This window comes from Protopterus annectens, chromosome 17.part0, assembly GCF_019279795.1.
Source record: "Protopterus annectens isolate FY-2018-M chromosome 17.part0, PAN1.0, whole genome shotgun sequence".
NCBI lineage: Eukaryota > Metazoa > Chordata > Ceratodontiformes > Protopteridae > Protopterus > Protopterus annectens.
In genome coordinates, this window is record NC_056751.1 from 128,527,117 (window position 1) to 128,542,486 (window position 15,370).

The 15,370-nt window shown below is 37.1% G+C and overlaps 1 protein-coding gene across 1 annotated transcript in view; it reads right to left on the reverse strand.

Annotated features, from left to right (window-relative positions):
• YTHDC2 (YTH domain containing 2) overlaps positions 1 to 15,370 on the reverse strand; it is a 1,963,388-nt gene that overhangs the window by 971,672 nt on the left and 976,346 nt on the right. The window contains exon 15 of the mRNA XM_044059160.1: positions 14,102 to 14,167. Within this exon, the coding sequence (XP_043915095.1) occupies positions 14,102 to 14,167 (66 nt within the window). The remainder of the gene's footprint in view (positions 1 to 14,101; positions 14,168 to 15,370) is intronic.

A 15,370-nucleotide genomic window follows, 5' to 3' on the forward strand; every position in this document is an offset into this window, starting at 1 on the left:
AAGGCTTAAAATGAAACAAGGAAAGACAAAATAAATTCACAGGTGTAACAGGGATGTAAAAGATTTTAACAATCACTGAGAGCTTACGAGGCACAAAACTTAATGCTCAGTTTGGTTTGCTTTAGACAGTAACATGCAAACCTCAAAATAAATGGTTTATCTTTAAGGTTAATTTTTCACACTTCATGCACCTCAGATTCATCTTTACCGGATCCTTTTACTAAGAATGATAGGTCTTCTAATTCAGATACTGAAGATAAATTTAATGTGCAGTTACAAAATTCCAAACATTCCAGGGTTAATGCTGGTGTTGCTGCATCTTCATTTCAGACTCCGTTAGAATATGTAGGGCTGGCAAAAAAAAAAAAAGTCAAAAACAAATATAGATGCTGAAACAATATTCTCTTAATTACTGAATGGAAAGAATCAGTTTGTCTCGGAACACTTCTGATTTTTCGATTAAAATTTCTAAATTAGAAATTCTGATAAATGTTTACTTTTGAATAGCGATGTCTTTCGGCTTTTTCCAGATAGGGGTCGTCACAGTGGATCACCGGGTCTACAGATTAATTGGCAGTGGTGTTTTTACGGTGTCGAGTTGCCAGCCTGGCGCCCAACCTTCACAGAAGGGACACACACACACACACACACACACACACACACACACACACACACACACACACCGATCTGCAGGTCTTTAAAACTCACTCATCTGCAGGGAGGACATGAGGACTCCCCACAGGCATACCAGCCAAGAATCAAATCGGTTAAAATTTTATTCCTGACTGCTGCACTTGTGAAATTTAGACATTGTTGGATTTAAAAGCTTTTTTTTTTTTGCAGGCAAATTCTAATTGTGGTTTTAGGACTAAAACATTCAGTAAAATTCAGCCTTACGAGTGCTTTCATTTAAATTTAAAAAATATATATTTTTTCTGCCTCCATACTGTTCTTCTGTAGCAGCTTCTGATAGTGGTGTTCATGCTACACACCAATTTTTTTAGCGTATTTAGAAAATCTGGTCACAATCTTATTAATGGTGAGGAGACAGCTTTATATATGCTCCAGTCCAAAAAAATATTGATATAACCAATTTTTACTGGGTGGGTGGGGTACAATTTAGGAAAAAGAGGATTATGACTGAGATGTCTGCACAATTATGTGCAGCCTTTTCATCCCAGCCATGTGTTTTAAGCAAGAAACTACTTAAAAAATAAAGCATAACAAGCAATTATTTTTGAAATTATTTATCTTTGCTTACTGGTGAACACTGATCAAGCATAACCCATTACAGGTTCAGGCTAGGTTACTTAGTACAAGAAACATCAAATGAAAAGTACAACGTACATGTACAAAATGAAGAGAACACAGGTATGAGTTGACAGTTAAAATAACTGACTGCATGTATTCTAGGTACCTAAAATTAATAAACCTCCTTTGAGCCCCTATGTGAATGCCCCACACTTTCTGCACATAGTTCATGCATTGAATCTTTGTTTTGCTCTCTTTTAACTTGTTTTAGATTTCTGTTTCCCATTTTCTGGGCTTGCTTACATGAGTCTAAAAAAAAATATAGCACGCAAATAACGTTTAGCTGGAATCAACTTTGTTCACAAGTCCAATGAAACATTAATTCACTTTATGCAAGTGTACCCCAGTCTACTGGTGAGGAAGCTATGAAATACTGGTTAACGTTTCCCAGTATATACACTGTGCAACTCTGCTCCTTTCTTGTTCAATTAACCACCATGTGTTAAAACAAAAATGCTTTCCACTTAAAAAAAAAAAAGGCAAAAAAAAATTATCTGTAAATGCAAGGTAATACACAACAGGGCATACTTACCCCCAATTAATCAGACCTTCTTGTATGTTATTCTGAAACCATTCAAATTTATGATTCCATGCAAAATGTATTTGAGTAATATGTGGAGACATTTAGTTGATTGATGGTTAATATGGCCATCTAATTCTTACGTCACTCAGGCAAAAACTGTGTTGCTATTCAGTTCACCTTAAAATTTAAACTATTTACAATTAAATTTTCAAATGCCAAGATTACCACAACAATGAATGGTATGATTGCAATATCACTTAAGTATAAATTACTGTCCAAACAATCATTTTCTTCAGACTTCCAGATTCCCTTTGATATATAATGTATATAAATTTCAATTCTCACTTCAGAAATGTATCTACACACTCCCAGATGACTGTGTACCCTTTTCAGATGAACTAGCGTATACTGGTGTTTTCACAAGGGCTTCGACAGAACTTCATTTCAATCATTTAAAATTTCAGATCAGCTATTGCCCATTTCCAGAAGCAGTTTGTTGCAGTAGAAAAAAATTATACTAAAATCCAGGATTCAATTTGAGTTTTGTCACTACATCTGGTAATAATGCTTTTAAAGTGTGTAAGGTATTATAAAAACACTTGACTACTTTATTACAAAACAGAAATTTGAGTAATTTGTTACATACTGTTGTAATTTCATCATAAAGATAACACAGTTGTTGCCTTTCGACTTCCCGGTTAGGGGTCGCCACAGCGGAACTTCGGTCCACTAATGATTGGCAGTAGATTTTGACGAACGTCGAGGTGCCAGCTCGACGTTCAACCTTCAACGATGGCACACTCATTTACGCATGTCTTTCAAACGCCACCCAACCGCGGGAAGGACATGCAGACTCCACACAGAAGGCACTCCAGCCAAGAATCGAACGGGAGAACCACTTGCTGTGAGGCAACAACGCTACCGCTGCACCACGGCGGCATCCCCACAAAGATAACACAGTAGCTTAAGAAATTCAATTCTGATTCTCTTGAACAGTTGCTTCTAAACATCATGGTAGCCAGACCTGTGGCAACTGTATCAACTGTAAATTAATTTGGATAAACATTTACTTTTCATGTAGCAATAGTTTTAAGGTCGTTGATGTAAGAACTTAATTACTCATATTAGTGACCATGTCATAAAAATGGCCCAATGAACATGCAGAGATTTTTTGCATACATAAAATTCCCAACCCATGTATGTTCACATTTAATTGAAATCTGAACAGTAGTTGTTGCCACGAAAAAAAGTGTTGCCTACCTAGTCCTGGCTAAAACATTTGATATAAAACCCAACTCGGGCACTTTCAACAAACTTACTGAACTAGGCATAAACCCATTTATAATATACTGGGCAGCTAGCTGGCTCACAGACAAGATCCAAGAAGTTAGGATCAGTAAGACCACCTCTACAAAGAGGCAAGTCACCAGTGGAGTTCTTCAGGACTTTGTGTTAGGCTCGTTCCTCTTTGGCATCTACTTCTTGGCAGTCAAAGCCAATGTCAAAGACCGCTGGCAGACCAAGTTCACAAATGACTTCAGTCAATGAACTTCAAGGTTTAACACAGAAAAACACTTGGCACCAAAGCCAGAGCTCAATACCAAGACATGCATTACAGTGCCTTTTGGGAAGTCTGCTGCCATGAGTAACTGTATCATCAATAAAACACCCCTAAAAGTTGATTTATTAGGCAGGGATTTAGGAACTTGTGCAGACAGTGTCCTAGCCTACAACCAACATGTGTCAAACGTAGCGAGAAAATCCTTCTATGCTGCTCAGCTTATAAGCAAGGGTATGGAATCTGGGTCCAGAGAGGTCATCATCAAACCCATCATACAGTATAATGTCCCCCTTTGGTATGTACTGGACCAGACACATGCAGCAACTGGAATGTCCACAAAGGATTCTTACAAAAAGAACATAGGAAGTAAACACAATGCCTTATTGTAATCGCCTCAAAGCCTTAACTCTTTACTCCGTGTCATCCAAACTTCTAAGAGATGATCTCTGCCTGGCATATAAGGCATCCCTAGACCCGGTTTTGATTAACTTTTTTGCACATCTGCAAAACAAACAGCATCAGAACTACTACAGCAAATGGAGCAAATGCTGTCCGAAACACACATAGGACATCTGGAGATAAAGAGATGCTTCTCAGAGAATTCTCACTCTGGAACAGGCTTCCCCCCATCCATGTGAAGCAGAGTTCATTCCTAACCTTATTTAAGGTGCAACCTAGAGTAATGGATGGTTAATCAAAAATTCACCCCTGGTCTGGCACCTATGTCACAGATGGTCAGAGGCAGTCAATAAATCACCCCTTATATGAATCAAATTTGTGAGTTACACTTGGGCTGCACAGTTAGGCTTATAAGGGCCCTTGTTGTTGTTAGCCTACTAAACACCTAGGAACCACTGAACTTAAAAAACGCATCTTACTGCTGTCTTCACTTTTACTAAGTATGTATTACACTGTATCTACGCGTTACTTCACCGTTGTAATGTTTTGATCTTTTGTACAATTGTCCTCACCTGTTGTAATTGCGGAGCTTTTCTCCCCGGGACTCAACTGAAAAAGCAACTGTATCCAGTCAGACTTTCCCCAAAAATCAATATAAAATAAATAAATAATAAATACTAGTAATGACAAAATTCAAAGATCTGGACCTCGATGAATGAATTGGTCTAAACTCAGATCATACAGCAAAGACCTGCAATATTAATATATGGGCTCATTCTACTCCCAGTTTGAGTAAATATTTTCCATATCTCGATAATTTCTCCTTTCACCTGGTCTCCTCATCAACTTTTTTAGCTACATTACTACTTGTCTGAATGAAAACTACTTACCTCAAAAACACCTCAATTTGATCTTTTTCCTGCAGCCATCATGCTATAAATACATTAACTATTATTGTATTTTATTTTTCTACTCGGCAATTTGCCAATGTGTTAAATTCTCTGTTTATTGTGTAAAAATGCTATGTTCATGTAAGAAACATTTAAAAATCATGTAAATAGTTTCATGTACAGACACTTCAACCTGGATTTATAAATGTGCATTGTATGTAACTTAAATGTGGGGCTTTTCTCCCCAAGCTTCTGCTGAAAACTGGTTTTACATAGTCCGACCTTTCCTGGTCAGCAAAAGAAAATAAATAAACAAATAAAATAAACTACTGAACATCAGATTCTATTACTGTGCAATTATTCAGGTGTCCACTAGATATAACTAGTACTCACAGAAACAATTTTGCACATCTACTTTATACCTTAAGTCTGAAATGTTTAACATACTGGATACTTTCTTTTCATTTTCACAATCACTGAAGAGACTTGCTGATATATGTGCTTACAATTTACCTATACTTAGTGAGAGATATTTAAAGTCGCCTTTTTAAAGAACATAGCAATTCAAACTGGTAACAATGTCTATGTAATATTTAAATGACAGCAGTCTTGTTAATTTAAAAATGACCACTCCTATTTGGCAACCCTGCAGTTGACCATCAGGTGGGCAGCAGCTTCTCTCCATATTCATCAGGGCTACCAGACAATCTTAGCCCCCTGCCCCTGGACTCAGCCCGTATCCGGGGCTGGTGAGGAGACTGAGTATGTGCTACAGTGTTACACTGCTGCTGCTGGGAACTGTGTCCTAACTCCTGCCACCCTATGACAGCCTTGAGAGCTCTGCAACTGTTGCCCTCAGGGGGTGCACGCACACTTCCAGGTAAGCAAAATCTCCTACATAAGCAGCAAACCAGGCATGTAGCATGGAGCTCACCAGGCTCAAAACACTGCTTTACTGTAGCAAGCCAAGGCTGCCTCACACACCCCAGGATGGAGAGCCAACAGGACTTAAAACTGGTTTGCTGTTGGTACTACAATGGAGTCTGTTGATTGCACTGGAATAAATAATGCCTTTCCAGTACTGTTCGAGTTTGTGGATGCTTATGCAGTCTATGTAGAGCCTCTTTAAGTTACACAGTCTCTTCAAAGAAGCAGATTATCTGGAGAGTTAGTCTCCTTAACCTTTTAACCATAAGATGTCAGGATCTTCAGAATCAACTTCTTAAGGGCAAAATGATGGAGAAAAACAGTCCTACGTCCCTACTGACACAGCAAGGGAAACTATGTTAAACTGACTTCAGAGATGATGATGAGTAAATAGCAGAAGAGCAGTAAACATTAGAAGATGGCACTCTGGAGTTGGCATCTCTTTATGAAATGCCTGGAAGATGCCTTTTGTGGGCATTAATACCATTCTCCCAAAGTGTGCATTGTCCCACTACATGACAAAAAAGCAACTGCATGCTGAATGTCACTGTCATATACCTTTGAGGAGCAGCAAGACCTACAGAAGTCTTGTCGTTCATGGCAATCAAATCTTTCTCAGGTGATATAGATAGATTTCCCAAGTATGACATCTATTGCCAAGCCTCCATTAGCAGAATAATGGACTCAATCTGTATGAATTACCAGCTGTGATGATTTTTCAAATGTTCAAGCTGTGAAATGCCACAGCCAAAACCTCACAAATCAGCCCAGATGCTGAAAAAAGATCCATCAGCAACAGGTGTGAGCTGGAATTATCACCAGTGAAGGGACAACAGGTGACATACAGAGCTGAAGGCAGCAATTAGTATAGCATTTGAAGAAAGACTGATATCTAACCTCCAAACCCTGTAATTTCTGTTGTCAGTCTAACCTTGACACAAATCACATGGTGCATCCTCCTGTAAACACTCTGTTAGCCAGATTCTAAGAACACCATCCTACAAAAGGTGAGGCAGGCTTCTAGCTTCTTACATCTTCACCTACAAGCAGCTAGGACGACGTTCTTTCCAGCATACCTACAAGGCAAAGACAAACAACCTTTGGGTAAGATCCTGGATAGTACTTTGAAGACTGCAGAAAAACATGCAGGTATGGTTGCAAAGGCCTCAAAAAATGGAGCTTAATAATGTGTACAAATGGATCACAATACAAACTGTGCAAGCAGCAGAAAAGAAGATGGGAGCACAGGAACTGGTAGCACCTTTGTAACTCAGTGTGTGATATCATGGTGTATGCAACCAAGAGTCATGTGCACCCGTAAGTACATAACTGTACTGTCAGTTGCTGTTCTTAATATAATAATGAGCAGTAAGAAAGAAATGAGATAAAGGAAGACTGTTCTTTTTTTAAGTGATGAAAGGGTATAAACTTTGTGATTAAGATTTCTTCTATGAAGTAACTTCATGGTCTTTGAATTAAGATGCTAACAGACCTTTTGTTACCTCCCAACAAAATGGCCTCTCACTGGTTATGCCATCAACAGTTCCAACAAGACTCAGTGTTGGCACTACTACTACTCTTCTCTCTCCATTAATGCTCCGCATTACTTTGTGTACACAATGAGTCTGTATTCACTGCTGCACACAAGTCTACATAAGGAACAGCCTTTCTTCATCAACATGATTTCTCATTAATCTGGAGATGGCTCAATGACAGCAAATTACCAGTAAACAGAAATAAAATCTATTATGGTATCTGAAACGCATTAAAGACTTACAAATATTTTGTCCAATGGTACTACCAACCCATGCATAACTGTGAATCATTTACCTCTAAAAAGGAATACATAGGTTTATTTATTTGTTTTCATGTGTTTATCGGAAAAGTTTGTCTGGCCATTAGAACCCCTCTGCTGTGGAGGCCTAGGCTGAGAAGTTCTTCTGGTAGTTTACACTATTTATATATAAGCAAGCAAAGAGCATAGTCAAACAGAAAGCAAAATAAATGAATCATTGGTAAAGCTTAATACGTTAAAATATGCTTAAGGTAGCAAAATAATAGTATGACACATTGGCCCAAATAAAATTACAGTATGCATGAAACAGCATACTATATGTGACTTGAAATGTTAAAAGAAATTTGAGTCAGCCAGTACACTTGCAACAGACTATCAGATATTGACTAGCTGAAAGGAATACACTCGAGAAGAATAGTTAAGGTCATTTATAGCTGAGAAGACGCTAAGATGTGAAACAAGTTAGGTGAAGAAGGTATGAGCCTGAATAACCACGTTTAACAATACAGTAATAAAGACATTCAGTAGTAACGTTTAACAATACAGTAAAAGACATTCAGTAGTAATCTTTAACAATATAGTAATAAAGACATTCAAAAGTAATGTTTAACAATACAGTAATAAAGACATTTAGAAGTAATCTTTAACAACACAGTACTAAAGACATTCAGTACTAATGTTTAACAATACAGTAGTAAAGACATTCAGTAGTAACGTTTAACAATACAGTAATAAAGACATTCAGTAGTAATGTTTAACAATAGAGTAATACAGACATCCAGTAGTAAAACAAGGGTCTGAATGGATAGATAATAAAATTCAGCAAGCAAAGGAGAGAAGTATTGCTGGAACTGAATTCATCCTCTAGTCTTGGGAAGTATGTTCACAAGGTAGAACTTGTTTTTACAAAATTTCACCAAGATGAGACTGATACAGCGAAAAAATACAGCTAGGTGCACAAGTCCCAAGATCAAAAAAAAAAAGTCTAATCCTGGTAAGCGCACTGGTGCCAGAACTGGAAAAAATGACATTGTACACTCCCCTCAAGACACAAACATTCCTACAATGGGGTTTGGCCAGACTCTGTGGGAGGATGCCACTCCCCTCTTCCTCACTGTAGAAGGAAGTAGTAGTCCACAAAAACTGATAGGCCAAAAAAGATGCATAAAGATGACAGAATGGACTACTGAGGATAAGAAAGAAATTACACATTGTTACTATTATGTAAGAAGTCCAGAATTCCCAGATAGAAGATATTCAAAAAATGAGATAAATTAGAGGAAAGAAAAATATTTACACAAGAAAAACTGTTAACGGCTTCAAATACAAATTTGAGTTCATTAATACAACAAAGCAGAGAAATACATTATATAGACCAAGAAACTTTGGACCATTTGGCAAAAGAAGTGAGTAAGGAAATGTGAAAATATAAAGAAGAAAACCAAGGGGATTTTTAAAAGGTAGCAAAAACAAACATGGACATATGAAAGAGATCTGATATGGTGCAATATTTCTTCAAAAGGGGAAAGCCAAATTAATCAAAACCAAAAATGCAACTCCACTGATATTTGGAGAGAAATACAGACTATGGCACCCAGATATGGACAATTTCACAATACAAAAAACAAACAAAAAAAAAAAAAAACCAAAGGGGAAACGTAGAACAGAAGATTACTGAAGTAGAACAAACAAATAGAGGCTCAAGTTCTGGAATACCTGCAAAATGAAGGACTTAGTATATAAAATCTAACAGACGTTTTGTTACAGCATGATAAAACAATAAGTCCCCAAAGTAAGGAGAAACAGGTGGAATGCGAGACATCCAAAGAAATATGGACATGGGAAAGAGAGACTTAACATGGTGCCATATTTATGCAAAGCAGAAAGCAAAACTAATCAATACAAAAAAGCAGCACCAAAGATATTTGAAGATAATTACAGGCAAAGGCATCCAGATATGGAAAATTTCACAATACAAAAAATAATTCACAATACAAAAAAATAAGAAAACAAAGGGGGAAGCAGAAGAGAAGATCAGTAAAGCAGAAGTTAAACAGAAGCCAAAGTTATGGAATACCTTCAAAATGAAGGATTTAGTGCAGAAAGTCTAACACGGGTTATGCTACAGCATGACTGAACAATAAATAACTCCCCAAATTAAGGAGAAAAAGGTAGAACAGAAAGAATCTGATCACTTGTCACATTTAGATCCTCAGATCTTTCAGAAAGAAACCAGTACAAAAGTTTAGTTGGAGTTGCAAAGGAAGGAGCAGGACACCGTGGCAAATCTGATGCGGCCAATGCTGTGGAATGACAGGCCAGTGAGTTCCCATATGAAAGAGCAACAGATGACACAGGATGCAAATGAAGACAATATGTCACAAGAAGATGTTTTAGAACTTTCTGTAGAATGCCCTGCAGGAAACAGAGAACAAAGAATGTGCCCTCAGTTTAGAAGAAAATTATGTAAGGGAAGATTTGCTTGATTTAATAGAGATGGACAGATGTATTAAGATTGATGAAAGATTACAGAAAGTCAGTAAGACTCAAAATATCAGAAGTTTAACAAAAGAAATGAACACAGTAATCAAAACTATTAACAGAAAGTTGTGTGTGATATAACTGAAGTAAATAGGATATATTGCTGTGCAGCTATATTAATAACAAATACATTCTTATCACAAAAACACAGGGCAATAAGGGAAAGGGAGTGATGAAATCAAATGCTACCATGGACGTATCGAATAGAAAACTACAAGTAATTAAGGCAAAAAGTATCATTGTTAGAAGAGTATAGAATAGGGTACAGATCAACAAAAATACTTAGACATGATAAAAGCAAGGTGCAGTATCAGAACAGACCAGGATCTAGTAAAACTATTGCAAATAACAGACAAAACATAACAGCATAGGCAAAAAAGCTTAGAAAATATGCAGACAAATATAACGGAAAAGTACATAATAGGCAATTTATTGATGACTGAAAAAGGTTTTATGGAGAACTGGGAAACAAAGCAAAAGAAAGAGGAACACCACCAAAAAAAGAAGAAATACATATATTTTGGAGAAATATCTATGAAGATCCTGTGGAGAATAGCAAAGATGCTGACTGGTTAGTAGGAGTAAAAGAAATAGTAAGAAGTTCAAATGTACAAGATATGAAATGCGATGAAGAAACGGACAGAGAAACTGAAATAAAATCAAGAAAAGCTCCTAATTGGAAAACTCCAGGCCCAGATGCAGTACCTTATTTCAGCCTAAATGTACTAATGTCTTTACATGAAGATTTAGCCTTGAGTAAGAACTACTTATATGCGTATCTCAAACAGACACCAACCTGGTTAACAGGAAAAACAATACTCCTCCTTTAGAGAGAATTTGCAAGTTATCATAAAAACTAAACCGATATAACTTGCCTTCCGACGATGTATAAACTACATACTGGAACTTATACTAACAGAGTTAATAGTCATTTAGAAGAAAATTCAATGATGGGAATAGAATAAAAATGTAAAAGGAAAGTCATACAGAAAAAAGGACCACTTGCTGTTAAATAGTCATAATGGAGAATTGTAAAAAGGGAAAAAATCTAAGTACTGCATGGACAGATTACAAAAACAACATTTGACAGCATCCCATAGTCATGGATAAAGAAGTGCTTACAGATATATAACATACACCCTGCACTGATCAATTATATTACAGTGACCAAAAACAGTGGCAAACCACTTTGCAGATAAGCCGTAATAAAGGACAAATTACTATCCCAGACATAAAAAAAAAATTCAAAGGGGGATATTCCAGGGTGACTATCATCGCTACTCTTTTGTCTTGCCTTTAACCCAGTAACAGATCAGGTCATGATTACAGTTTGGTTCCCAGAAAACAACTAAGTGTAAAGACTTATCTTTTTGTGGATGATTTGAAACTGTATAGTTCATCAGATGAGAAGCTGAAAACACAACTGCAAGTGATTAAAACTTTCTCAGATGATACAAGAATATCACTTGGTCTTAATACATGTGCTAAGGCAACATTTAAAGCAGGAAAGCTGCAGCACCAAGAAAATATCAGTGTGGGACAGGAATGCAATTATAAAGGAACATGAGCAGGAGGGAGTGTATAAATATTTGGGAACTGATGAAGGAACAACAATAAAACATGAACAAAAGCAAGCAAAACTCAGTAAAGAATAAGTTAGAAGACTAAAATTAATAATGAAAACAGCCCTGATAACTAGGAACACAGTCCAAACTATAACCAAGCTGCTCTTCCTATTCTAACTTACATTCTGGGGCAAATGACTGGCTCCAAAAGGTACAGGATCAGTTGGACAGGAAAACAAGAAAAATGTTTCAAGCTTATCAAATGATGTATAAAAAATCAGTGTATACCAAGATCATACATTCCTCATTCTGAAGGAGGTATGAGCCTCCTCAAAATTGATCACATGTATACATCTGCAACCGTAGGACAGTATACACATTTGCTGACCTCACCAGACTAAAACATAATGAAAGTTTTAAAATATGAATCATGTGTTAGTTACCATCAAGCCATTTGCCAGACAGAATTCTAGAATGGCCTCTCCTTTTTTTATTCCTGTTGCCCCACCCATGTGGACTCAGGCAGTTGTAAGATCTGGTTCTGTCTGTCCCAGTCTGTGCATTCAAGTCATCCATTATCAACACCAATTCGTGTTGTCCTGCTTTATCTAGCAGGTTCTGCAACTGCTGTCTAAATGCACTCTTTTCCTCACTATCACAACCCTGCTGTGGGGCATAGCTGAGACTATGAATACTGCCCTATCATTAGGCTGGAGTCCGACTGCCATGATTCTGTCACTAAACTCTGATTTCATCCCTCACTGCCTTCTGAAGCCTCTCTCTCATCACAATTCCAACACCATTTCTAGCCTATCGCCCTCCTGAGTAGTAGATTCTGGATCCCAAGTGTCTCTGCTGCACTGCCCTTCCATCTTGTCCCCTGGATACACAGGATGTCCAGCCTCCTCCTTATTATCATGTCATCCACTCTGAAAGTTCTGTCCTGTCAGTGAACCTATATGGAGTGCAGCAATTCTTAGCTCATGTTTGGCAGGTTGACTGGTTTTATGCCCATCTCCAACACAGCTATCCCAAGTAACCCAAGTTGGAAAACTGGACACATTGCCCACCCAACTGTCTTTCAGATATTACTGGCTCTCTAAAGTACTCCAACTTTTGTTTTTTTTTTTTTTTGGATGACCTGCTGTATATGCAAGTTGAATTGCATATTGTCATCTCTTATAACTCCTAATAGTTTAGTTTTGCACACTACTACTATTTTGTACCATTTAAATAAGTGATTAGGAATTATGCTTTATCTAAAGTGCATTTCTAAGACAACACTTACCTTCCACAGCCATACAGAAATGATCACCACTGGGGTTCTGCTGCAACTTAAAATCACATACAGCATTTCTAACTTGCTTACCAGACAAGCTGGATGTGCCACTGATAATGAAGTACTTACTCCCACACAAAGTACAAATTACACATTACTGCATCCCATTCCAGTCAAAACACCTCCTTAATTCAAAACACAAACAAGATTTTAAGACTGATATACCTAGCATAAATGCATTTTCATTAAAAAAGCTAAATGGCTACCTGTCTGAAAAAGGTCTACCTACTCAATACCTTTTCAAGTATCTTAATGAGTGGTGCCTCCTTAACAAAATACCATTTACTCTGGTCCAAATCCTCTCTCAAACCTAATCCACAACTCTTCTCACTAGCAATAACCAAGAAGTACTTTCATAAAATTGCCGTTGCACCTTGGAGTAGGTTTCCTAATACAACTGCAGCTTCAGGTAACACTGCCCAATTAAAAAAATAAATACAAAACAAAGGAACACTTAAAAGAACAAAGTACTTGTTTTAGAGATACTGCTTGATTAATGTTCTGTATTCTGCTATTTTTGTCTGAGCAGTTATTTATGTGTTCTAGTTTGCTCAAACTTGTAATATTCTATTAGTCAACTGCAAATACGGACTATACTTGTATAATTTCTGCGATGACTGAATATGTTCTCTTTGCTCTATATATTAGTTTACTGCCACTCCAATTTTGCAGTACACATTATTTCTTACCATTTGCTGGATGTTCTAACTGTAATGTCTTCCTTGTGTTGCTGCCTTTTGGCCTGCATAGTGGCTAAAAAGGGTCTTGCACAAGTCTAAGCACATGCTCAACAAAAAAATACTTGCATGGATAGAAATACACTACACAGGAAATGCATTAACATCTGCACTGAAATGATACCTGACAAATGAATATTCTCTACGGGAAGCTAGCAGGATAAGAAACAGTGGATGGATTTGAAAATACACAGGAAGGGCATGAAGAAAGTCAAGTGAGTGATAAAAAATAATACCATCAAAAGCTTGCTCACAAAATATTGAAAAGGGGAGGTTCAGTGAACTACATTTCTGCTGTAGGGGAAAACAATGGGGAATGCAGTAAAGCACCAGGTGATTTAAGAACTATCCTTTTGCATCCTGAAACTGTGATCTTAGCCAGTCCATTTTCTAAACTTAGCATCACCTTTTTAAATCATTGCATCTGATTACACATGAATATATAATTAAGCAAATGTTAATGAAAATATTGAAAAAATAGACAGGAAAATAAAGTCAATATTTCAAACTTACGTGAAAGACTGCAACAAATCTACAGTCTCGGTTTGTCCAAAATGTCTTGCCCAGTCTAAAGCTGTCCTACATATTTTACAGAAAAAAAAGGTAATTAAAACAAGGAAAAATGCACACGTATAATAAATTACTGATTTTTCAATTGCATTTACTATGCTTTACTACTTCAATTTTACTACCACATATGAGCCTCAGAGTCGAACTTCAGCTCAAGGAATTAAGTGGCACTTAGGTAAGGGCAATGAATGTGTACCAGTTGTTCAAAAATACCTCCACCACATTCCCTTTTACTTCACTCAGTTTTGTTCTGACCCAAAAGTAGAGAGGATGTAAGATAACAGAATACTTCTTGCACTAGCGCTGGACTCCAGTAGTAGAGTAGAAAAGAAAATTAATTAGACAGCAAACATATCAGTATACTGCAATAATTAATTCAGGAAGTTAATATTTCTCTAAAGCTGACTAAGGGAATGGTGCGGCCAGCAGTATATCTCCCTCACAGTGCTTGGTACTTTGCAATGGTTCTTGGCAGAATGCCTTGTGTGTGGAGTCGAGACACCCCCCTCCATGTCTACGTGGATTAACAGGGGGCTCTGGTTTCTTCCCACAACCCAAAGAAATACTGTAGGCGAAATGGTGATCTCCCAAACTGCTCACAGGTATATGTGTTCTTCATGTATGTGTTTTATATGATGGACATGTGTCTTAGCCAGGATAAGTTCTACACCTTATACCAAAGTGAATGTTGAGACAAACTCCAGCTACTAATAAGCCCTGTAATAACTGAACGAATGAATACTTCTTTAAAGGCAAGATACTGTAAATAGACACATCTCCCTCCAGTATACACACAACATGAAACTTGTTTTTTCCATATTAAGAAAAAGTCAAAACATCATGTCTGGTTCCCAGCATCACATTAGTTTCCACTCAAAATATTTTAAGAAGCCATAAATGCAATCTGCTTGTACAAATCAGTTTGGATACATCATTGCATTTTTTTTTTGTTACTTGAAATCGATTTCCTCTAAACTGAATTCTGTGAGCGGTGGAATGCTAGCCCGATCATGATAAATTGCTGATCATACCTCTCAAGTGTACCTCTTTATGAGGAACATTCCTCATTTTGAGTCTTAAAAAGTCCATGTTCTTCATTGTTGCACATCGAAATGGTCTGCAACACATTCAGTGTTAAGAATGTTTGTAAACCAATATCCACAGTAAACAATAATGAATCATATTAATTCATAAAAATAACTTGTCCACGAT